This window comes from Wolffia australiana, chromosome 6, assembly GCF_029677425.1.
Source record: "Wolffia australiana isolate 7733 chromosome 6, ASM2967742v1".
Classification (NCBI taxonomy): Eukaryota; Viridiplantae; Streptophyta; class Magnoliopsida; order Alismatales; family Araceae; genus Wolffia; species Wolffia australiana.
This window is the reverse complement of record NC_135840.1, coordinates 1,165,388-1,189,351: the sequence shown is the minus strand read 5'-3', so window position 1 is coordinate 1,189,351 and position 23,964 is coordinate 1,165,388. Positions and strand designations below refer to the sequence as shown.

The 23,964-nt window shown below is 36.0% G+C and overlaps 1 protein-coding gene across 1 annotated transcript; it reads right to left on the bottom strand.

Annotated features, from left to right (window-relative positions):
- Window positions 1-189: 189 nt before the first annotated feature.
- On the bottom strand, window positions 190-5,781 carry LOC144704108 (uncharacterized). The gene is made up of 8 exons (XM_078576349.1): window positions 5,592-5,781; window positions 4,549-5,478; window positions 2,992-4,135; window positions 2,637-2,916; window positions 2,409-2,516; window positions 2,033-2,311; window positions 1,602-1,745; window positions 190-599 (listed from the first exon to the last, which is right to left on the bottom strand). Exons 2-8 carry the CDS (start codon window positions 5,432-5,434, stop codon window positions 411-413), a joined length of 3,030 nt encoding a protein of 1,009 aa, XP_078432475.1. The 5' UTR covers window positions 5,435-5,478; window positions 5,592-5,781; the 3' UTR covers window positions 190-410.
- Between the last annotated feature and the right edge of the window lie 18,183 nt (window positions 5,782-23,964).

Genomic DNA, 23,964 nt, shown 5'->3' with positions numbered 1-23,964 from the left:
AGAAATTACTCTAATATTGTCAAGATTACCAAACCAATTAGAGATATTGTCATTATCAAATTACATGTGGTTCTTCACATGGCTGCACAAAAGTAGAAATGTCCCTTTTTCCTTCTCTATATTAATCCACATATCGATAGAGATCAATTGCTCACCAGGCTAAACAATGAGAAGATTGAGAAGATGAAATGGAAAAATGGGGAAGAAATGATAACACAACCAATTAAAGATCATCTCCCACAGGGCCGTGGCACGGGAACCAATGGATGGGGGCAGAGAAGACTAAACCTAGGATAATCACAGGCATCATCAGAAAATATACAATACAGAAGAAAATGCACACTACTCCTAATTTCCCCTTACCTGCACCACCATCACAATAAAAAGAGGAGAAAAAAGGCAGAATAGAATTAAGAGGAGATGGGGTCGTAGGGGTGGGAAAGCCAGGGGTGCTTGAGAGCTTCTGAAGCAGACGGGCGTTTCTTCGGGTTGATCTCAAGCAGGTGGGCGACAAAGCTGATGAACCCTTCGTCCCCCATAGGCAACCGGTGCCGCAGAGATGTCTTCTTCGGTATCAAGTACTCCAGCCGGTTCGTCTCCTGTAAGTCAACCAGAAACACCCGCATTTCATTGTGATCCTTTCTAAATGAACATCTTGGATTGTGTTCATCGTTCTCTCTTTCTCGCCTTCCCTCCTGTTCTTTTATCTGTCCACCATTGTGGTCCATATTTCACCAGCTATTTTCTATTAAAACAAACTTTGAAATGCTGCACAATGAGCTTGCTTCTTCGCTGCTACTTGCTCTCTCTCTCTCTGTACCTAGAAACAAATTATCACACTGCTCCTTGCTCTCTCTCTCTCTCTCTAACACCCACAATCAAATAAACTCAACGATCACTCTATAATCACAAACAAATAGTTTCACTGCTCCTTTCTCTTTCTCTACCCGCAAACAAAGAATCACACTGCTGCATGCTTTCTGTATACCCACACAAGTTCATAATCTCACTGCTCCTTGCTTTCCCTCTTCTTTGCACCCACAAACAAATTATCATACAGCTCCTTGCTCTCCCTCTCTCTAACCACAAACAAATAATCGCACAGGTCCTTGCTCTCTCTCTTTACCCCATAAACAAATGAACTCGTGGTTCCTTTATCTCTTTCAACCAGATCAAATCATCTTCTTGATTAGTCTATTTTGGCAACAAGTAGAAGCCTATCTGTGCTTTCATCTCCTGTGAGTTTCTCTCTCTAAACAATCATCTAAATATAAATACCCTTCATATTCTCTCCCACTTAGTCAGTGAATGACGGCTTCAGTCCAAAAATATAACGAAACATCCTTGTTCTGTCTCCTCTCTACCTCAAGCCACAATCAAATAATCTTGCGGCTCCTTTCTCTCTTGTTTAGATCAAATCATCTTCATTCTCACTCTTTGATCAACGAGTTGAATTATCACAGTGCTCTTATACCCCTTTTGGACCAACACAATTACTGAAACAACCTCCACGTTCTCCCTATGGTTCTTAGGAAATCATCTGCCTCCATAAAAAATGAAACATCTTCTACTCCCCTAGTACTAGTGAAGAGAACGCTTACCGGGTTTCGCTCATAGAGCATGTGGCCCTTAGTGAAGTACTTGTGTGTGTCTCGGCCCTTTGCCAGCATTATGGGCTCAATGGAGCCGATGATCCCAATCACACGAGCCAGCAACGTCGCCGGAGAATCGTTCTGCAGCAAAACCTGTCCAAATCCAGGACAGAGCAGCGTCAGCAAAAACTGTCGTTACAATATCAAAGGTAGGGTTTGACAAATCCCATCGACATTGTCGACAATATCGACATTCACAATGATGGCATCAACATCAACCATCCACATACTCCAATGTCATCCTCGTCAGTGGTACCCCGACAATGTCAAAGTCAATAACAGGACATTGGCAGTTGATGGGTGGTTGACGGGTGCCAAACCCAAGTGAAGCAAACAGGTAGAATTTTGTAGCGAATCTCAGAGAAGTGAGAAAAACATACATTCCCAGTACAGAGCTCGGCGAGAATGCAGCCGAGAGACCAGATGTCGATCTTCTTGTCGTAGGGGAGGCCGAGGATGACCTCTGGAGCACGGTAGGACCGGGATTGAACGTAGGAGCAGAGGTGGTCTGTCTCAAAGCAGCTGCTGCCAAGGTCGATGACCTTAACTTGGCATCGGCTGTAGCTCTTGATCAGAATGTTCTCTGGCTTCAGGTCGCAGTGGATGAGCCCCAGACCGTGTAAGAATTCCAGTGCTTCAAGACACTGGATTGTGATTGACTGACGCCACCCAAATAGACAGCAAGCTCACCGATTAGAGAATCAATGTGAAAGGGGGAATGGAAGGAAAGATAGTGCGTAGAGATGAGAGAGAAACCTGCAATCTGGGCATGGTGAAATAGACCTCTCCACCAGATTCACGATTGAACTTGTGGAATTCATACAAGTTTGCCTTAAGAAGTTCACAAACTATCAGGAGATGTTCCTGTGACAGAATTGTTAATCAACAAAGTATGAGGACACAACTAATCATCATGAACAAAAATTTTCAATAAAGAAAAAGGATTAGTCAGCGCTATTGTAGCAATAGAAGGGATGTTCATACCCGATAATAAAAGTAATCATAAAGGCGAAGAATGTGATATTTATCAGCAGGGTCGTGCTTATTGACAAACTTCAGGAGCTTGATTTCATCTAGGCTCTGGTCAAAAAAGTCCTTATTGTTCTTTATGATCTTCACACAAACATCCATCCCAGTGTGTAAATCATGAGCTTGAATCGCTTTGCTAAATGCTGCAGACCCCAAGTACTCAGTGACATGATAACGCCCGGCAAGCACTGAATTTAGAACGACCTGGAAGTTCTTCTCCTCCTCAAACCCAGTTCTGGTAATCCATAAAATATAGAAAGAAAGTTAGAACAAAAAAATAAGATAAGATTAAGGCTTACTAAATATATACCTATTCTTCCTATGAACAATCTTGAGGTTAAATGTTTCAAACTCATCTTCCTGGGATCTTATCTGCCTAATCTGTTCTTGCACGGCAGCAGCTTCTTCATCCTCCAATGCTGCGCCAGGGTCTTCTTGCCTGCCATCACTTTGATCATCATTTTCCCTCTCTATATCATCCCTGAACTGGTTGCGTGACACGGACGATGCAGTAGACGTTCCAGACCCGCCCCTAAGATGGGAATCATTCCTCTTCGGACGCCAAGTGCCAAGCATATCATCATTACCAATGAAACCATTGCAATAATCAGATTCAACCTCTTCACTGTTAGATTCCACCAGCAAGGCTTCATCGACTCTGATGGGAGGAGCAAAGGAAAATCCACCATCACCAGTGGGACCCACAACATACTTATCTGAATTCCCTTTTATACCCCTAATGTTCTGCTTCCTGGCCTTCTCAGTGTAGTCATCATGGAGAAACTCAACATCCCCCTCACTATTGCCCTCCAGCAAACTCTCTCTGACTTCACTTCCGATGTCTGCCGCATCACTGCTAATCCCCACACCAATTGACCTCACAGAACCATGAAGATCATCATCGACGCAGTAAATACCAGGCAAATGGGTCTCGCTTTCATTCAAAACCAGGTCATCAGGCTGGGAAACAAAGCCCTTCCAGACAGGCTCTCGACGCATTAGGTTAAGCTCTTCAACGTCCATCAGTTGCCCGTCATAGTCCGCAGCCGTTGAAGGTGCAACCGGTTCCCTTGAGGATCCAGCACCGTCAGCCTTCTTGTTGCCTTGGAAATATAGCTCGCCCGAGAAATATGAATCCTCTCCAAAGGACTGGTCATCATCATCGTCTTTGGCCTGAACACCAGTCTGCTGATCCGGAGTGCTCCCTTGTTCATGTCCCTTTTCATTATCACTCGGATAGTCAATCTCATGTGCCAGAAACCATGTCTCATCTTCAATGGGTTGCCGAGTATAGCCAACATCCTCGTCATCATCATATTCGTCAGAATCCCAGAACTCATTTGGATATTCCGCTGACTCATCACCTACTGTATTAAAACCTGAAACCAATTCAGCATCCTCCGCAATTCCTTGACTAACAGAGAGCCAACTATTCCCCAGAGCTCTTTTCCCTCCTATTTTTCAAAAAATGACAAGTCCGCACATTAAATTTTGGGTTAATAGCTGATCAAATTGAGAATTTTTCATTCATTGAAAGAAATCACGGGAAATCTGATTAGATTGTACTGTCATCGTTTGATCCTCCAACACTTTCAACAAGTCAAACAAAGAGAATGTCAAAAATTAGCATGAAGGTATGAAACTTTAACTAGAACCAATCTTTTTTTAGAAAAAGAATTTTAAAAGGATATTTAAGTGAACACACTTTGATCATGAACTACGAGCAAATAACCAAGCCTTCCAAAAAATAACCATCAGGGGGGAGGTTACTAACTAGAACATTTTCCCCAATTTCTCTAGAAAAATGAAAAGAAAAATGGGTTGCTAACAATTAAAAATAAGAAAAGAGAGGGTCAGCAGGACAAACCGGTAGAACTAAGATCTTGTCCAATTGGAACGTCAAGAAAAGATCCAATCAGAAACGAGCCATCCGCACTAGCAAGCTTCCCTTCTGACGTGTGATGATAAGCTTTTTCCTCCCAGTGTAAATTCAAAGGCCTCTCCTCAGACTTGAGCCTCACCGGCGGCAGCCTCGGCAGCTCTTCCTTGTGACCTTCAGCTCTCCTCTGCTCCAATGATTCGTGCGAATTCCCATTCGGCGACGTCAACTCCACCGCGTCTTCGATAAACTCGATCGCACTGCTATCGAGTTCCAGCACATTCCTCTTATCCTTCTTCCCATCCCCAGCTCTAGGAGGAAGATCACGGCTAGAGGAAGCAATTCCCTTGGGAAAAGGAAACACAGTTTTCACAGAACACTCTGCCCACAGATTATCCGATAGATCATCAGCATATATGGCAACACCTGCATTTGCACCTGATCTTGCACTTGCAGTATCCTCCATGTTTGTCTGAACAGAGGAATCACGACTGTTAGACGCATTGTTAATGGATTGATGACTGGGTCTTGCTGAGAGTGAAAGCGCAGAGAAGCTTTCAGAAATCATGGCGCTTTCCTTTGAGGATGCAGTTTCTGCCCATGGATAAAGATCGACAGAGGCGTTCGTTTTACTGTCATAGCGGTTTCTCACACTGCCCACTTCAACTTCCTTCACAACAAGCTCATTCGAAGTGTCCTCGCTTCTTGCACCGGAGGAGGAGCTCTGCTTCATGGCGACACTTCTCCCTCGAACTTCGCCCTTCTCTTTTTCTGAATCTGGCCTGCTCCCCAGCTCCCCTCTGAACGCAGCTTCAGCTCGAGCAAACTTATTCCTCCTCAAAAATTCCAAAATTTCGTCAACAGAATCGCCCATTGCCCCCACTTTACTCCATTCCAGCGGAAAGATCAAGACTTTTCCTGAAAAAACCAATACAAAACATCACGGAAGCTCAAACAACAGAGATCGCCCCAACCCACATCCAATAAAGGCTCAAAGAATGAAACCCTAGTTCCAAAAGAAGGTTTCCTACCTCGCGAAAACCGATTCCGATGAAGAAAATACAGTCACATACGGATCCACAGAGAGGAAGAAGACGATTTTCTCACTAGATCGCCGGAAATCGCGAAGCTCCCGTCGACGGCGATCTCCATTGCAGGCAGCGCTAGCAGCAACTCCATTTCGAGCCAAGCATCTGAACCTCCCCTCTCGAAGCTGTACTATTAGAAAATAAATAAATAAATATATCAAAACTCCTTTTTCTTTAATCTCTAGCGGGCCGGAAAATCCCCCGGCCCAAAATACCAAAGCCCAAGCCTGACTCTGTTACCATCATCCGTTCCCCTCTTACCGTCATCCGTCATCCTTCCTGACCTCGGCACCTTCGTCCCTGTCATTAGCTATCATCTCAGCGTTAACGTCGCGGGACGAATAATAATTATGTTCACCGTTGATGAATCTTCATTTTCATTGACTTCATAACCTTCTCTATCAATGACATCAAATCAGGATGATGGCATTGTCGCCGACAGGGATTGATGTCGATGTCATCTGTCTGCAGAGTCCCTTAACTTGTTTTTCGTTCACGTCGGCATCAGCATGTCAGTAGGCAGTTTTCCGGTCTCGGAGTTAACGCGGACAATTTGCTAGAGATAAACCACTAGAGTGGAAGGAAAGCAAGCACGACTAGCTGGGATGATAACATCATGATGACGAGCGTGCATCATGTGATGCAAGGACAGAGAGATACATGACATAGAGATGGTGATGGAGAGACCTCCAGAAAATTTGGGTAATAATACGATGAACTCAGCGTCGTCACCCTTGAATGACCCTTCGTGGTCTTTGTTTTCGTCGTTGAGGAAAACATCTATGTGCTATGTCGACATCATACATGGCATTGACCGTCGTCGTCACCCTTCCAAGACCCTACGTCATCCTTGCATTTTCCGTCGACATCATGCACGGCATTGACTATCGTCATCGTCCTTCATTGACCCTCCGTCGTCATCGTCTTCGTCATTGAAGAAGACACCCATGTGCTCCATTGACATTGACGACAACGTCAACGGATGGCAGACAGTGGATGACTGAGGATGCCTACCAACCATTCAATTTAATTCCGTCATCCGTCCCGTCATCCTCGCATCATTCATTAAGACGGGAACTTAAAACTACAAACTGCGGAATCCGTCCCGTCTTGTTTGTCTCGTCCGTCATCCGTCTTCCGTCGTCCACAAAACGGGCCGGGCTCGAGAAATTGCTTACGCCGTTGACTGATTTTTAAATCCGGAGAAATCAGTTTTGATCTGCATCTGACTCGCAGTTTTGATCGAACGGTCTGGATTGCACGGATCAAACAATTTGTGCAGCGAACGGTCCAGATGGAGCGCACGGATCGAGTAACTTCCAACTGTAGCGCACATGAATGTCTGCGCCAATGATATCTCTCCACGTAGACAAGTGGGACCCATGAAAATTCCCCTGAAATTAGCATATTTTTTTTAAAATAAAATTTAATGGCGATGGCACTGATTGTTGGACAATATATAATTATTGTGGGTCTGCCCATCGATAAAGTTTATTTACGACCTATCTCGTTGTATGGGTTATATATTGTTAAAACAACCACCAACCACCAAAAGAAATAAAATTCACCAACCACCAACCAAATTTAAACTAGTACTTGATTTCTTTCCAAGTTTATCCAGGTTTCTCTGTTTTATACACCTGTCCCTTCAATTTGTTCGTTATCTTTTTTAATTTCACAGAAAGATTCATTTATTGATGGGAAGATTTCATATGCATTAAATTTAAGTATTTACATGAAGAATGACAAAGCCATATGAAGGACTGTAATCAAGGGAAAATTTAAGTACCTGATGGTGTACCATTTATTCAATGACATTGAGGCTTGATGACGGATGACCATATAGGATGGAGGAGCGGGGAAGGCATCTCAGTCGGTCAGCCATCACACAGAGTCTAGAGTTTTGTTCCATTTCTATCTGAGGGAATAGATAGAACAGATGATAGAACGTACAGAAGGTGGTTGTAAGCCTAAAGTAAATCACATACACCTGTTATTAGAACAAAACATAATGGAATGCACAAAATGTTTCATATTGTTTTAATTTCCACGGCTAACACAGATGGCTCATTACGGTTAGGGATGGAACAGATTACCGATCATTATCCACCCCTGAGCCTTAGATGACATAGACATTGTGGAATATTTTATATTTGTTTTTAGATATTTATTTAAGGTGAGATCTCCAAGGGACGTAAGAAGGATTTATCAAGGACCTTAGAAATACTGCAGATTTGAGCTGTCCCAATTAGAGCGCCCATCTTATATGTATATTATAGACATACTATCTTAGTATATGCACCTCGCTTAAGTGATGTCATTTCAAAAAGCTTCGGTTAAATCTCTTTTCAAAGCATTTGGGCACCTCCATTTTCTCGCTCAAGTTATGTCACTGTATTTTTATTATAATACAGTGACATTCTAATGATATTTATCTCACCAAAAGACTGCTAGTAACCAAATATCAGGAAAATTAATTCAAGGTTCATTTGGGAAAAAAGATATTATAATGATGAGTTTCTCAATAAGCATACATTTACAATACAAAAATGCATCGATGATGTATCCCAAATTTCTGAGTGATAAATATTGCAATGTTATTTTGTTAATGCATTTATAAATTCTTTTATATCGACACCTGGTATTTCTCCAACGAAATCGACTTTAATATATTGAACCTCGGCGATGTCTCAATCCATGGAGAATATATGTATATATAATTTATTTTACTTTATTTTCATGTTATTGAATTCATTGACTAAATTGAACATATGAAGAATGATCATATATCAATGCCTCTTTATTTTGAAGGTGGGAAGTCATAGAGTGGGAATTTATAAGGTGATTATTCATAGTAAGGATTCTTATTGACTTTTAATTGGATTTTACTTCCATATGAAATCCAAATACGATGATTTTTCATGTTTTCAAAATTATTTCATTCACTTTATCATTTATTCTCGTGCTTCTGAGAAACAATAAATATATTGAATAACTAATAATCAAGACACAGGAGGGTTTCAATTTTATGTTATATTATAATATTTTAACATTATTTATATTTCCTATATCTTTAATTTTTATTTCTAAATATCTAGATGAATCAAAAATAGAAACATGATAAAGATAGTCATGATGTTTTTCATGATTCTGGGCGATCATTTTTATACCCTGGTGGAGTACTCTTTTTCCTCGGCGATTAGCAGTTACTGGGTCAACCATTAGTCCTGAATTACTTATCTAGTGTTGAGATTGAAATCAGTCAGGGTGTATCAAACTAATATTTATTAGCACTGTGAGCTTCAAACTATCAATGCATCATTTTGATCAGGTCAGGAAAAAATTCACAAGTTATTAGATGAAAAGGCTGGTGTATCCTTTGAAGAGATAGTAAATCTAAACCTATCCCTGAGATTTGATACTTCTTAATTTTCTACCAACGAAATGTGCAAGTGTAAAGATAAAGGGGAATGGATGGTTAGTGTGTCCCATTTTCAAGTGAATTTTATTGATCATTTTGATGTTACCCTTTTAAATATCTGAGTGAATATCTCGAAATGAATAATTTTTTACTACATTTTAAAAGAAAAAGAGTTATATAAGATTAAACTGTTTATGATATCAGGAAACATTATTGAGGAAAATGGGATTGAACTGATTAGGAGAATATTATTATAAAATACTTTTGTAATATCATATGCTTGATAGTCTAGGTTTTCTTATGAAAGCAATGAAATTCCATTTCTACACTCTTTCAACCCATGATAAAGTGATAGAACCTGAGGAAAATATTTTTAATTGTTAAAAGCATAAAATAAACAATGAATATTGATTTCATTCTCACTAAACATAAACTATATTTTGCCCATTATATGAACTAATCTTACGAACCAATTAGTGCATTAAGTCAAATTTGAAATATTGATTTTAATACACATGCATTGATTATTTTATACATGAATTTTAAACGGCATAAACTAAATTTAGTTCCTAAAATTTTCTTATGATGCACTCCTCCTCTGCTTTTTACTGCACCTTTTTTTCTTCTTTAGTAGATTTAGGTTCCTAGGTAGCAAAAGTCATTGAATATTTTACAGTGATATTACACACTAATCTATCTTTTAGAATACACTAAAATTGTAAAGAAACTTTTGTATTTGGACATGATTGATGGTCTGAGATGAGCTTCACATTTTATAAGAAATGAATCCAATAAAACCTTTAACTCTTAAGTGGACACTTTTCAATGATCCAATTACCTTGTGTAGAGTCAAATATGCTACCATTTGCTTCCTTGAACTTGCCACGAAGTCTTGAGGACATTAAATCTCTTATTATTCTACTTGATGTTTCTTGCTTGTTATCTGTAAGGATCATCTCACCATTCAACAAATGGAAGTATATGTGGCTAGCAAGCCAACAACACATCTCACATCTTGTTAAATATTCAATGATTCAATATTATTCAAATGATGCATTTGTGATGCCTATAATTAACTACATTAATATATGCTATAGCTCCATTTGTGATGAAATCATAATATGGAGATCATTGGTCTTAAAAAAATTGGTCTCAATATTCTTATTCATAGGATAATTAAGAAGGTCATCAAAATATCTGAGTAAAATAACACTATCTAATCTCACTCATGTGATGAGTATGCCAGTTTCATAGCTATCGGTAGGGAGAGATTAAGGACATATATTGGGTTTTCCTTAGAAAAATAGCTCATTGAATTCATCTTTATGAATCCTTGAATGTTATTATACCTAATTATCAATCTGGTAGATTTTTGTCAGAGTTGTGTAAGTGCTCATACTTGAGACACCAAATACATCTTATCAATGAAAAGGTGTGCTTTGACTATGATCTGTGAGTTTTCAATCATGGAATTCGTAACCGTCTTAGTTCAGATGTGGAGAGAATTTCTCTAAGGTGATGGAGTTCGTAGGATAGGATTATCTGCAATAATTATAAGATGAGAAACTCATGGAAGATTATGTGATGAACCCCTCGGCCAATGTATGGAATATCATAGATGATTTCTTTCATGATTTCCTAACATATCAGTATTAACTAGGATGAAAAATTAAGGATTGACACTTGACCATACCCTAATCCTTTGAGCATCAATTAGACAAATAATGATACGTACATGACAGCTAATGAAGGTAAATAATAAATAATATAGCTAACATACTTCGTTGTAAATTCTAGATCCCATGGTCTAGCTTGGCAACCCACAGGCTGGCAAGTCAACCTATCGATTATGTTAGATCTATGTTTAGTTAATTAATCAAGTTCTTTGTATAGATAATTAATAATATTGGCCCAGAAGGGTTATTAGGTAAGTGGATTCATTGATTACATTAATACATTGGTGTAATGAGTCACATGAAAGTGGTCCATTGGATGGTAGAATATAGAATAAGAGTAGATGGGTTTCTATTAAAATTCTAATTAACTATAAATGGGAAAAAGACTTCCAGAAATCATCAATGCAAGAGTTATTTTAAGTGTTTATCCTTCTTTTACCTTCTCTCCTTAGGGTCCCTACCCTCTAGATGTGATATGTATCGAGAAACAATGGAAGTGGATCAATAAAATTTCTAACTTAGATGAATGAGAATATTCAATGTATCAATGATTGTGTCGATACATCTAGAGGCTGAGGATTTGAACATCTGAATACTAATCATTTGAGTAACTGAGAAATCATGCCATCATTAAGTTTTAATTATTTGAAAGTTCTCTAACAATTGTGTTTTCTCTAACACCATTAAATTCTTAGATGGATCATTTTCATCATGGCCTCTAACCCCAACATCCATTAACATTGAGGAGAGAGAGTGCTCGAAGAGAACGGAAAAGACGGGGGGCTCTTGAGACTTCAGACTTTTGTTCCTTTTATTCTTGATTTGTTTTTCAAAAAACCCTTTCACTCTAAGTGCATTATTTTTTTAAAAATAAATTTTATTCATGTTACCCACAAGACCCATGTAACAGTCAACTTAATCGATCGATAAGTAGTGTAAACATTTATTGGGTAACAAAATGAATAAACTATAACTTACCAATAGATTAATTAATCATGGATAGATTCAACCTAATCAGTAGGTTGAGACACCCACACATGTTTTGTCAAGCTACACCCCATGTTCTAGATATTAGAGTTTTAAACAACTATTTCATGAAACTTATCTATCATCAGCTATGTGTAGATATAATTTTTCATTAATATGAACTTCTTAACATGGCTCAAGACATGGTCAACTATCAAACCATAATCAATCACCCTAATTGGGGATACTACATTAAGAAATCATTAGAATACTCCATTTTCTGATATTTACACAACCTTAAACAAAGATTTGATTTCATCTTCTTTGAGTATCTATCCTATGATTTTGAGGGAACCCAATCCTATTTTGACTACTAAATTCACCATTGCAGACTTATTTGTGCATGCAAGATGACTGTTTGGAATCTTTTGGTCAAGGATTGTAGCTCCTATGATTTTGAGAGAACCCAATCCTATTTTGACTACTAAATTCACCATTGCAGACTTATTTGTCAAAGCATAATCATTCACCCACCAGATGCCTTTCGGGTCTCACATGATTGAAATATATGGAATGCAAGATAGTCTAAAAATCCAGTCTCACTTGAGTTCGTTACTACATAAATATATTATTAATTACTAGATTAGTACATTAGGATCATTTGCATAGCTTAGAAGGATAATTTGAGTTCATTACTACACAAAATATATTATTAGTTATTACATTAGGATAATTTGCATTAAAATGATCATATGTGCATATTATCATAGCTTAGAAGGATTAAACTCGTTATTAAATAATGTAATGATTTTTCGGTATTTTATAGTTCTTTGAAGATTTTTTATTTTATATTTGTAAATTATTTTTTCTAAAGACGATATAATTTCATGAATCAGTGTAAGGATTTTATTGATTTAAATAACATTTATCAATATTAAATGACATTCCTTTGCATGATGCCATTGCAGTTGCTTCCTTTTTGGCCAATGAAGGCCATGTCAAGTACTATAAAGGCTTCCATTTTGCATCAAGATTGACTAGCATCATGTAATTTACCTTAATTGAGTCATGCAAAATACTTCTTTTGGTTAATTTAAAACATCATCTTTTCATATTATCATAGGAAAATATCTTACAAGGATGATTTATGTGATTTTCTGACATCCCGTGATTTTAATAAATGTTTTGACATTGGATTCATGTTGAAATGATTTTTATGTCAAAATACATTTCATATTGATCTAGTTTAGTTTCTTGAAAAAATTTTATTGTGTTTTAATTTAATTTATTCTCACTTATTTTGACCTGTAGTATGCAAAATCAAAATGACCAATCCACGACTAATCATGGTGCTTTAAGCATGCAGAGACAAGAGAAAATAAAGGTATCTAAAGCACAGTAAATGTGATTACCAACATGATGACATGGAACACAGTAGAAAATGCGTCGCCTTTTTTGCAATAAATACATACAATGTTTGATGGTCTGGTGCAATAAAAAAGGGTGCTTTTTGCAATAAATGCATCCAACCTATGTTGATGTGGCCCAATCAGCAAATGGAAGATTTAAAATTCATTAAATGTGATATGATATGCTCCAATTTTAGGAACACAAAATACATGATAATTGGTGTAAACTTTATATTGATTTAATTATTAAATGTCCATCTAATGTCAATGATTTCAAAAGGACAAGTGTACGCATGTGACTCATAAACAAAAAAACCAAGGAATGAGTTGGAAATTTTGTGCCATTTATATAAACCTTTTTTCAAGTTACTAAAATCATGGAAGGTGTTGCGAGATGGCGGTGATGTAAAGAGAGAAAATAACCAAGAATAATGATTGGCTAAACTTTATATGTGATATCTCAAAATCGACGTGTTGGATTGACTTAAAATTTTAAGGAAGTTTCATCATTTAGCCTTCTTTTAATCCATGTGGAATATCTTTTTTTTAAGATTGAGTGAAGGGAAAAATTATCTCAGGCATTTCCTCAATGCTGGATGGCATTGATAGACAAATCAAGCTTCTAAAGTAAAATTTTCTTGCCTTTCTAGGATTAAATCTTCAGGTTTATTTTACCTTATTCATATTGTTATTATTTTTTACAAAAGTATGATGCCCAATTTAAACGTACATGCTACAGGAGTGATTTAGAAATAGCATCATAGACTTCTAAGAGTGTAGAGAAAAATCTTCAAAATTAGATAGCTGGATTTAAACTAGTAGAATTGAGTCAAATTTCAAAAACTTAAAGTTTAATATCTTAACTTATTTCTAATTCAATAAAATCATATTGATATTTTCTTTAATAGAGGAGAAAGATCAAGAGGCTCCCATATTTAGTGGACTTAGATGCCCATATTTACATGTTAATTTTCATAAAATTGATTATAAATAAGTATTTTTAAGGCTCAAACCGTTGAAAATTGTTTGAATGATTTTTTAAATTTTTTATATCGTTGATTTTGCCTCCTCCTTTGAGAGGCTGTTTGAAATAAAGTGAGATTTTAAAGATCCATTACGAGTGTCTTGGTGTAAGTGTCTTGAGAAGTTTAATAGAGAAGAAAAGAGGCTTGCCTGCATCAACAAATTGACATGGTCTTGGTAAAACATAAGGACCAAGGGTAAGATGGCTTGTCTTAAATTGGTAGATCTGCATCACTTCTAGTGAGTTAGATCCACAATAATCCTCTTGTTGCATTCTATTCTATCATCTTCACTACATCCATCTTCTGATTTTTATCCAAGACCTTTACATCATGTGAAGTCAACCATACAGCTTAATTAACCCATTTCATCATTTATCCACTTATTAATAAGGTATCTGATGTCCGGCTAACAGATTACAATATCAGATATCGCTTACTAGATTATGACATCGGGATATCAGATGATTATATCGAATATCAGTTGAAATAGTAATATTATCTGATACCATTAGCGTAGGATTGAGTCCAACTTTTTATGGATTTTCTCTTCTCAACTTCCTCTTTCTATATTTATGGTTGGATAATTCAATCAAGCCTACATCAATGAATAAAAATTAATTAGTTATCAGGGGTAAAATGGTAATTTTTACCATGTAACCTAAGTATAAAAGCAGAAATTTGAGTTGAGGAGGTCCTTCTAGAAGGGGCTCTTTCACAGCTACAAGATAGAGAGGAGAACCAGTCTGGATCATCTGCATTTTGGTATTTTTTACTTCATTGTATTTGAATTTTAGTGTAATTTGGATTATGTGTTAGTGAATTAGTGATTGTTCTTCTTGATCTTTGTCTGCATTTATAAATCACTTGGCTTGAACGACATGTATAAGCTCTTACTAGGATTGAGAGGAGAGATTATGAAATTGATCTAGCTATTCCATTTTCACATCAGAAAAAAAATTATAAAAATTTTAATTTCCAGGATATATTATATTATGTTTATGAGATAGTAGCTAGTGAATTTGGATACCGAATTCCCCCAAAATAACCGAAATCAAATTTTCTTCTTAATCTCTCCACTTGACTCCTTCGATCCTTTTTCATTGAATCAAAGGAGTCAATTTAGAGGTGCCTAATTTTTCTATTCTTCCCGTATCTTCTACCCTCCTTTCTAAACTCTTCATCTAAATAGGGTGATTTGATCTTCTTTGAAGATTAAATTGACTCTAATTAGGGTCAAATTATTCATTATACATCTTAATTTAAGGTTTTATAAATTTTATTGTATAAGCTAAAATCAACAACCATTAGGGATAAACCTTGGATAATTATGCTTGAACAACACATGTTGAATATAAGTGTTGATAATCTTTTTAAGATGACTAAATATTCTAAATAATAAATTGACAAGGAAATTATGGATAAAGAGTTTTTGGATAAAAATTTGATGAAACAGCTATTTCAAGAAGTCATTTCAGATATTTTCATCTTATTTATGGATGAAGAAACTGATATAGTAATTTCATTTCTACTTCATCATCTCTACAAATTTTTTTTTTTTTTCTGATTTTCATATACTGTCTACTGACATTGAAAGTGATATTTTTATGAATGTACCTGAAGATTTTAACTATCATACTATTATAAGGGCAGGAAATGATGTTTTCGAGAATTCTTTGATCAATAACTATGATGAGATCTCTGTGAAATGTATGAATGAAAATTTAAAAATAGATTGTTGAACTAAGAGGGGGTGAATTAGTTCTACTTCTTTTATTTATATAGATTCCTTCTTTAACTCTCTCTTACTTCACTCAAGGGACAATAAATTTTTACCCTGCTTCGGGGCACTAATGTGCCCTTACTGCAGCCGTGCCTCGCCCGAGGAGTCGCCCTGACTCCACTAATCACTTTGGCAAATGCAAAGTGAGAAAAACTGTTCGCGATGTACAATCGCTCGCACTGATCTCAAGTAATCACACACTAAAAACACTTGCTCGGTGCCGACGTCTTCCTCAATCTCAATCGAGTGCCTTCTCAGCTTCCAGCAACATTCTGAGCCTCTCCTCAGTCCTTTCTGTGCTGATGAAGTCCTCACGTCTCAGGCCACCATCCCGTGTTCAAGTGGATGTGATCTTTCTCCTGTTAGTGCACTTCCTTGAAAAGCAATATAATGACAATATCTTTGTTGACCTTAAGTCAACTTTTCTCCTAACCCTAGTTTTCTCCTAAAATCTGTTTTTCAACTTTCAAGTCACAAATCGTGTATCAAATGTCAATTGATGTCAACTACCAATGGATATGATCAAATGCAGTCAAAATCTAAACTTATATCAACTGGTAATAACTCTTCTCAATTGTAATAAGAAAGTCCAATGAGATCAATTGATGTTTACTAATATCAAAAATATTCAAAGTAGACAATCAGATCAATCAATATTAAGGATCAATTGTCTTAACTCAAGTTAAATGTGATTTAACAAATATCAATTCAAATAAAGTAATTATAGTGAGTCTGATCGAATGTGATTTAGAAATCTCAAATTAAATCAAACAATTTCACTGTGTAAATCCTGATCGAATGTGATTTAGAAAATATCAATTCAAATCAAATAGTTATATCAATTCTGATCCAATGTAATTAGATGATATCAATTTAAATCAAACACTCATATCAATTCTGATCCAATGTAGTTAGATGATATCAATTTAAATCAAACACTTGTATCAAATCTGATCAGTTATAACAAAGATATATCAATTCAAATCCAATAGGTATATCAATTATGATCGAATATATATATATATATATGGGAGATATCAAATGTATTTGAATTTGCGAGTTAATGCATTCAAGAAATCGATTTAGATAGTTATTTAAATTTCATCCAATCTAAAATTCAAATTCAAGTTTACAAGATGAATGAATAATTTTTTAATTGAATTTCTTATATCTGAAGAAAACTGAATTTCAAGAACGTTACTTAAAATCGATTAGAATTAGGGTGCCTAAAATATTCCAGTATTTTGAAATCGAATTCAAAACTAATTTGAATTAATCAAAGAATTCAAATAGATTTAAAGCTGTCAATATATTCAATAATCAAGAAGTCCAATAAAGTTGGTTATATGATTTCAAATAATTGCAAACATCAAAATCGAATTGAATTTTATATCAATTAACTATGTAGTAAAAAGCGATTTAATCTTTAATCTCTATCAATCAAGATTTCAATTAGATTTTATATTTGATTTCACATAATCAAGAAACCAAAAACAACTTGTAATTTAGATTTCAGAAATCCAAGATCAAAATCAGTTTTTCAAATTATGAATGTTCAAATTTCGATTTTAGATTCTAATTTACGAAAGTCAATGAATTTCAAGAACCCTCAAATTAATTTCAACAGAGATCAAGAAATTGGCATCTTGATTTCAAGAAATCAAGAAATTGGTATCAAGAACCTTCAACAAGATATGGAACAATCTAACCAGGATTTTCTTGAAGAATCAATAATCACAAACATGCAGATAATGACGTCAATTAATTTCAACAGAAATCAAGAAATTGGCATCTTGATTTCAAGAAATCAAGAAATTGGTATCAAGAACCTTCAACAAGATATGGAACAATCTAACCAGGATTTTCTTGAAGAATCAGTAATCACAAACATGCAGATAATGACGTCAATTAATTTCAACAGAAATCAAGAAATTGGCATCTTGATTTCAAGAAATCAAGAAATTGGTATCAAGAACCTTCAACAAGATATGGAACAATCTAACCAGGATTTTCTTGAAGAATCAGTAATCACAAACATGCAGATGATGACGTCCACCAGTCTTGAATTTCCTCACCACCAGCCAGAATTTTCAAGAACTTTCAGTTGAGAGAGAGAGAGATCACGATTTTTCAAGAGAAGAGAGAGAATGAGCACCAAAAAGAATACCTTAGAAAGAGGCTACATTGGATATTTATAGCCTTCAACTGTTATTGGGCCCAATTTTCCTTGTCTTATTGGGTTTCTACCTTAATTATAAACTTATTATCCCTAATATACTCCATCACATATTTATCTAATAAATGTCTATATATTACTACCATATTCAACTACTTAATTAATTTCATTAAATATCTATTATATTAAATCATCAAAATCCTTTTCCTAACATAGATAATAACCATAAAAAAGTGGAATGAAAGAAGATAATTTTTATGAATCAGTTGAAGATGAAAGATATTTGGAAGATAGAACCTGGATATTTGGGAGAGAAGTTATAAAAGCTAAAAAGACTTCATATATATCATTTGTAAGATAATTGACTAGAATCCTTTTTACTGATTCGCATAAGAATTGGTTGGACAGAAAACTACATGGGTGATACTGTATCCATTAGTTCCAGACCTATAAACATAAAGTGATTTCTGCTTTCATATATTTTATAAAACTTGAAAAATATGTATGGTCTTTCATGAATTTCAATGATGGTTCATTAGACTCTGTTGGCCTACTCGAAGAAAAAAAAGTGTTATTATAAGTGGTTAAGGAGTAACCAATGGGGGGCCCATTACATTTCTTGCTATATTATCTTTTTATTCATAAGTAACCTAGAATGTTTCTATGTAGGAAACGAGGTAGAGGATATGGAAGACACAATTATTTTGTTAGATAGCTTAGGCTTATTCTTAGTGCTCTTTGGGGTATCCGTCCCAAAGTGATGATGTACCCTAATCATGTTTGTGTGAAAGCCCCTGAAGCAAATCACTTGGATAGAGGGCTGAACAAGGATACAAAAAAAAGAAAAAGTCAATGAAGCTCTGTCGTCCACAACCCTTAAAGTCTTCCACAAAATGACGTCGGTTGACCTACTTTAACTTGGCCCCCAAAGCCTTCTTCTAATGACCCCAAAGACTAAACCTGATTGACCACAAAGATCTAGAAAGAACAATCTATTTCTAAACAATGTGTATTTCTCCACTGCAGCACTTAGTATACAATCACTAAACTACTACTGAAGACAAGACCTAATTTCATGTATTTCAGTAGGATTATTTTTAGATCACGATTTATTATTTGAGAGATTAAATATTAAAAATGTAATTATGACTTCCCTACAGAAATACCTCCCTATTTGTTGTCCCGCTCTCCTCAAGTCCTCTTTTCCTCCATGTTTCTCTTTCGATAAAATTCATTGTTTCATGTTTGACCTTTGATGCTTAAAACTGAAATATCTTCTTCATTCTTGCATCAAATGAGACGATTCAAACTATTATGGTTTTGTCACACAATTAGGAACAATGATTATCTCATACAAAATATTTTAAAACAAATCAAATATATGTCAAAAGATCAATCTTTCCATGTTCTTCGTAAACAAATCAAATATATGTTGAAAGATCAATCTTTCCATGTTCTTAGTAAACCATCTGATTCCTTCGCGTTCAAGTTCAAATCCTTCTTGGTCTTTCAAAACTCAACCAAAATATTTATTTCCATATAAAGAAGATGTAGAACAATATCACTGAAAAGGAAGGAGTAGAATATAAAGACGTACGAAGGAAGATGAATAATTGAGTGGAGGAAGAGAAAAGGAAAAAAAAGTTTGAACTAGTTGAGAAAGTAAGTAGGCCTCTACTTGAGAGAGGGTGTTCAAGATATTTGTACAGATACCCAAGTGAGAAAGTAGGCCTCTAAAATGAATTGCTTGAGTTATTTTTAGTTACTTATAATTAGAATGCTGGTACAATAGAATACATAATGCGTTACGGGTGTAAAGTATTGTTCGGAAATTTTTATTGAATTAATAGTGCAAAAATCAGTGTGGAACAAAGGTGCAGACTAATTGTTCGATAAAATGTGCTGAATATAATTATGCTAAATTCATAATCTGATTCCATCTGTTTTATCTCGTATAACTATGATGTAATCGTATAATTTCATGTACAAAAGTTTAGAATATACTCTCACCATAATCTGTGTTGTTTAGAGGGTTGTCAATAGTTTCTAACCTTCTTGGGACTCTGCCTTAAGTTCTTTTCTCTATTCCCAGCCTCCTTTTGTCTACCTTCTGGTCAAAGGGTCGTCACCACTGAGGACCAAGAGATTCAAAGAGAGAGAAAAATACGAAGGGGATCCTCTCTCCATTTTATGTTTCAACATTCACATTCAAACTCGGTGAGAAAGACCCCATTCCCGGTAGGAAAAATTTGGTTTTATAGGTCAGAAATGCTCTAAAAACCTTCCTCATAGATAGGGACCACTCCCTCCAAGCTTTCGGCAGAAATTTGGAGGAGATTCCCCTTCTCGTTGCCATCATTTGGTCACCGACAATGGTGGCCTTGGGGTAGGAGAAGAGGAGATTGCCCCAGGCGATTCGGTTCCTATCGTCGAGGGTTCAATGGCTATGATTAAATCATAGCCATGTACAATCTTAAGTTTGGTGGTCGTAATCGTACTCAACAAGGTTCATTCAGCTTTTGTCTAGTTGGCCCTTCTTCCTTTGTCCACATTGGCACCTATCGCTCAATGATCACAAAAAATAGAGAGAAATATTAAATTACGTGAATTGAGTGTGACCATTCAATCTTCTGAGCAAAGATCAACGGTCATGATTAAAATGTTTTTCCTTAAGAAAAAAAGCCATTTTAACATGGCCTTAAAGTTGGGTTAGTGCGAAGCCAAAAATATTCCTTCTCTTGCCCTCGTCCGGCCCGCATTTTTCTGAGAGCTCTAGTTATGTTAATCCCAAATTGAAATAACTAAAATCCATTAACACTATATAAATTTTGGGATTATATCGCATCTGAATTTAATGAAATAACTTCCCACTTGTGAGCCCACATCGACCGATATTGTGTACCTTTCATGGTTGGGCCTGTTGTGTGCTCCCTTCATATGTGGCTGCAACCATAGCCCTTAGTGCTACCTTAGAAGCTGGGATACAACTGTGTGTGTGGTGCTGTATGGCCGCTTGATAACATGCATTTTTAGTAGCTTAATATGACCATATTTACATGTTTATTTGTATTAAATTAATTATATATGCATGTTGTCAAGCTCAAAATGATTAAATTCATTTTTCGAATGATATTCTAAATTTCTGTATTTTCATGTATTTGTGGAGATTTTTGTAACGGCATATTCTGAACTTTGTGAGTCAGAATATGACTTTCTGGAATTTTTTGAAATTAAATTCTGAAAGATATGAGTTTTCTAAGTCAAAATATTTATTTATTTGTATTTTCTGGGCATTTACGTTATCAAATATAAATTTTAGAATTTATTTTTTGTTCTCTATCTATCCATATGGGATGATCTATAATTGAGCCCCTAATATTTGTAAAAAAAACATCTTTAAGCTCACTTCCTCCTAGTGAGGCTGATTGAAAGAAAGTGAAGTTTTGAAGGTCCATCAAGTGTTCCTTGGTGTCTTTAGTGCTTGGGGACGTTCAATAGAGAAATCGGGAGGTTGATCCGTAGCAGGAAAATGCCTTGATCCTGGCGGAATATAAGGATCTAAGGTTAGCCTTTTGCCTTTCATTGAATCATCACCAACACATTTAGTTAGTGTAGTCATCTTCATTTTCCATCACTGTCATCCATTCCTATCCTTCATCCATTCCGTCATCATCCCGTATCATCCACTCTCAACCATTTCACATCCCCTCATGACATGACAATCTCATCACCTGCCTCTATCTTTCCCATTTACGCTAACATTCCTTTCTCCTTACTCAACTCATTATCCATCTCAATGCCACTATATCACTCTTCGAATCCACAACCTACCATGCCGTCATCATGATCCCATCTTGTTTCTCAATTCTCATGAATCTTAATCCCTATTTATAAAAACCCTAATTAGCCATCTCTTCAACTTATCATTCATTCTCATCACACATTCACTACCCTATACATAACTCTTCTCATCATCGTGCTTCATCGAAATGAGATCGTACTTTCCCTAATATCTATTCCCTGTGGAGACGACCCTTACCCATTACTAGCTCCGTAAATTATTTAATAGTATAGGTTAATAACTTTTATTTATTAAACTCAAATTTTCTATGAAATAATTTTTACCCTAATTTTGAGTTTGTTACCGCTGCTTCGAGGCCACAAGATTTTGTTCTCCTTTTATTCCTCTCTTTTTATTAAAATCATCAATTTTTACTTATCATATTTAGTTAATATTCATTTTCATGATCATGATAGGAAATAGTTAATATTCATTCATAAAAATAGGAAATTTTATAAAATATGTGTACTGATGCATGTAATGGAATTTATTCTTTGCATATCAAGAAATACGTGTACTAATTCCATCTTGTAGACAACAAATAACGTTAAAGTAATAAAATTCATGCATACATTTAAATATGTCCAAAGGGGATAACGGTAACTTTTTAATAGTACATTCATACATATTGATTTTTGATTAGAAAATATGAAATATTAATCCTTTTAATTTTGAATTTTTTTGTTTACTAGTTTACCAAAAATTCAAAGTACCTATCGAGTGTTAAGAGCATAAACTAGTCGTTATGCCAACGACTTCAGCTTTAAAATAATCTAAAATTTTGAGGTATGTTTACTACAACAGTTCACTCAAGATATCTTAATTGGATAGTAATATCTTGATGTAGTTAATGTTCATTAAATCATCAATAAATTCAGCCTTTGATACTCAAAGTTAGTTATTAGGAATTTGACAAAGTTCTTATACCAAACAAATGAAGTCAAATTTGGACAAATATTTTCCATTTGATAGAGAATATGTATATCTTCATTATATAGAAAATAAAAGTCCTAAATCCTTGATTTAACATGTTCACCAAAGTCAAACTAAGTAACCTTTTAATATAAGTAAGGGAAATATTTGGTTTTCAATCACAACAAGTCAACTAGTTGACTGAGGATCTATTGTGCTTGATCACTATCCTTTTTAAGGGATGCATTACTTTGAATATTTATCGAAACACATATTAAAGCATTTTACTAAAATGACCTTAAAGCTCAATCTTCAGAAAGATATACCTTAGAACATGGCATGTGATAGAAATATAGGTCCCAGGCAAGTAAATCACCCATTTTATGTTGATTAATACTAATTTATTCGTTAACACATTAGTATTTAAGTATGTGTTGATGGGGGACCATCCACCCATAAAGGGATATCGTCTATGTTTTTTTTTTATACCCGGCATATATTTGTTTTTTTTCCTAATTTGGACCCTCCCTTTTAAACTTTTGGGCCTTCTTCCCTTTTTCTAAAGGGGAAGGCCCACATTTCCCCTATAAGAGGAGGGGGAGTGTCCATCGTACGAAAAAGAGAGAGCCAAGAGAAAAAAGAAGAAAGTCAAAATGTTTTCCATTAGTGTTTTAGGGGTTATTTTAGGAGTTTTTTTAGTTTTTAGTGTGTGAGAAAATTACAGAAGTGCCCTCACGAAGGGGAAAGTTAGGGCATCCATTGTATCATTGCCAGAGCGCCACCGCCACCATCTCCGGTGTTGCCATTACCGGCACTGTCGCCCATGGGTTCGCCACACCGCCACCAGACTAAAGGGCATCCATCGTCGCCCAATGAGGCCCCAGCCGCGAGTTGTGGCCCCAGCCGTGAGTTGTGGGTCCAATAGCCTGCCCGCGGCTGCCATCGGGAGCAACAGGTGCCGCCGTGAGCAACGAGCGCAGTTGCCCGCAGCGGCCACAGCCGCCTGCAACTGCTCGTAATGGCCATGGTCGTCACAACAGCCACACCCGCTCGCAACGGCCACAACGTCCAGAGTGACCGCAGCCGCTTGTAGCAGTCGCAACTGCCAGA

Excerpts from the sequence above, each read along its gene's own strand:
- LOC144704108 (XM_078576349.1), bottom strand. The coding sequence starts at position 5,434 with ATGGGCGATTCTGTTGACGAAATTTTGGAATTTTTGAGGAGGAATAAG. Across the intron at positions 2,517-2,636 it reads ATGATTACTTTTATTATCGG|GAACATCTCCTGATAGTTTG; the intron begins GTATGAACATCC and ends ATTCTGTCACAG. Across the intron at positions 600-1,601 it reads TGCTCTATGAGCGAAACCCG|GAGACGAACCGGCTGGAGTA; the intron begins GTAAGCGTTCTC and ends GTTGACTTACAG.